The sequence below is a fragment of the Hyperoodon ampullatus genome (assembly GCF_949752795.1).
Source record: "Hyperoodon ampullatus genome assembly, chromosome: 4".
Taxonomy (NCBI): Eukaryota; Metazoa; Chordata; class Mammalia; order Artiodactyla; family Ziphiidae; genus Hyperoodon; species Hyperoodon ampullatus.
Genome location: NC_136917.1, coordinates 114561765 through 114563574, shown reverse-complemented (window position 1 = coordinate 114563574; position 1810 = coordinate 114561765). Strand labels below are relative to the sequence as shown.

The following is a 1810-nucleotide window of genomic DNA, read 5'->3' as shown; positions in this document are numbered from 1 at the left end:
GGGGGGGAGACGCAAGAGGGAGGGGACATGGGAACACGTGCACATGTATAACTGACTCACCCCGCCACAAAGCAGAAATCAACACACCATTGTTAAGCAATTATATTCCAATTAAAAAAAAAAAACGCACAACAGGTGCTCCAGCTCTGACGCGTATATCTCTGTCGTAAAAGAAAAAGGCGGTAAACAACAGCGCCAGGGGCAGGGGCTGAGCAGGCCCCGTCATGTCTCGGGAGCGGGGAGCTGGGCGCCCGGAATCCTGGGTCCGCAGGGAGCCGAAGAGGCGGGGGCCGCGCTGCTGCCACATCACCGGATCGTGTACTTGTCCCACTTCTTCTCAGGGTCGTAGGGCTCCCAGCGGCTGGCGGGGAAGACGTGCTTGTTCTTCTCATACCAGCTCCGCAGCACCACCTTGCCCGCGTGTGACTCGTCCTTCTCCACGGTGGCGTCGCTGAGCAGCCGCACATCATCCTGAACGTCGAAATTGAAGAGGGGCCCGCTCTTCCCTCGCGCCTTGGTGACGATGAAGTCATAGAAGCTGTGGTGGTGGGGTATGATTAGGTCCTTGATGTACATGAGCTGCTCCACCCCTGCCGACCTGAGCTCGCTGAAGTCTTTGCGCAGGATCTCGAGGGCCTTCTGCAGGAACTGCTGCATCGTGTTGCCCTTCTTCATCTTGACTGTACGCCGGTGCCCAGAGCCATCCCAGTAACTGAAGGTGATCTCGATCTCCTCGCTCTTGATCTTCTCCTGCTTGGCTTCCCACTCCTGCCGCAGCTCCTCCCGCAGGCGATTCTCCTCCTCCTCCCGGTCTCGGTCAGGCGAGAAGCTCGTGTCCACATCTGGGTTCCTCCCCAGTTTCCTCTTCTTTGTGGTGATCTCTTCCCTCTCCAGCTCGTCGTCGTCCATGGTCGCCTCCTCCTCCTCGTCGCCTGCCTCGTCCTCTTCCTCCAGGATGAAGGACAGGCTGGAGATCTTCCGCTTGGCCTCCTTCTTGCGCTCCTTCTCTCGCAGCTTCTCCAGCTTCAGCTGCAGCTCCTTCGACTGCTCCTTCTTGGCCAGCTGCTTCTCCCGCTCCTTCACCAGGGCCTCCTGTTTAGCCTTCATGTCGTTCAGGGTCACAAGACCCACGGTGCTGGACTTGAGCTCCGCCTCCACGGCATCGTAGTGCGCAGAGAACTTCTTGTCGATGTTGGATTTCATTATGTTCTCCTCCGCGATCCTCTGCTTCATCTGCTCCATCTGCTCACGCTGCTGCTCCCGCTTCTTCATCAGGTGCATGGCGCGGCCCGCCTCGCTCGCGGCACCCTTGTACTGAGCCATGGCGGCGGCGACAGCGACAGCAGTCTGGCCGAGTCTCACGGGCTGCGGCGGCTGTGGAGGCGGCCGTGCAGTGAACTCGAGAATTTTTTTTAATTACAAAAATAACATTTAATAAAAGCTTCTGTCCATGGAAGACTGGCCTAAAATGCATTTAGGAAATTAAAAAACAAAGAAAACTTATTTCCTACTAGGATATATGAATGATTTTATTAATGTATTAACTTAAATATATTAATAAACTTAAGTATAGTAAGTATACACTGCAGTATAATGTCTGATATAATGAACATATTTCCTCCCAGCATTATACCACTCTAACTTGTGAAAGAAATAAACTATAGTTTCTGAAAGAAAAAAAGTCAAAGAATAAGCTATGACACCTGTATCAGATTTGATATAGTGAGAAACAGAAACTTCACAATGAGATAATTTAGAGACCTATAAAATATATTTGAATGTATATGGTTCTTTAAGATATTATATACAT

The 1810-nt window shown here is 51.6% G+C and overlaps 1 protein-coding gene across 1 annotated transcript; it reads right to left on the bottom strand.

Annotated features, from left to right (window-relative positions):
- Positions 1–306: 306 nt before the first annotated feature.
- LOC307052544 (protein FAM50A-like) lies at positions 307–1323 on the bottom strand (the record flags this gene model as incomplete). Its single annotated transcript, XM_079703508.1, has 1 exon — positions 307–1323. The coding sequence occupies one exon, from the start codon at positions 1321–1323 to the stop codon at positions 307–309; it is 1017 nt and encodes a 338-aa protein (XP_079559634.1).
- Positions 1324–1810: the final 487 nt, after the last annotated feature.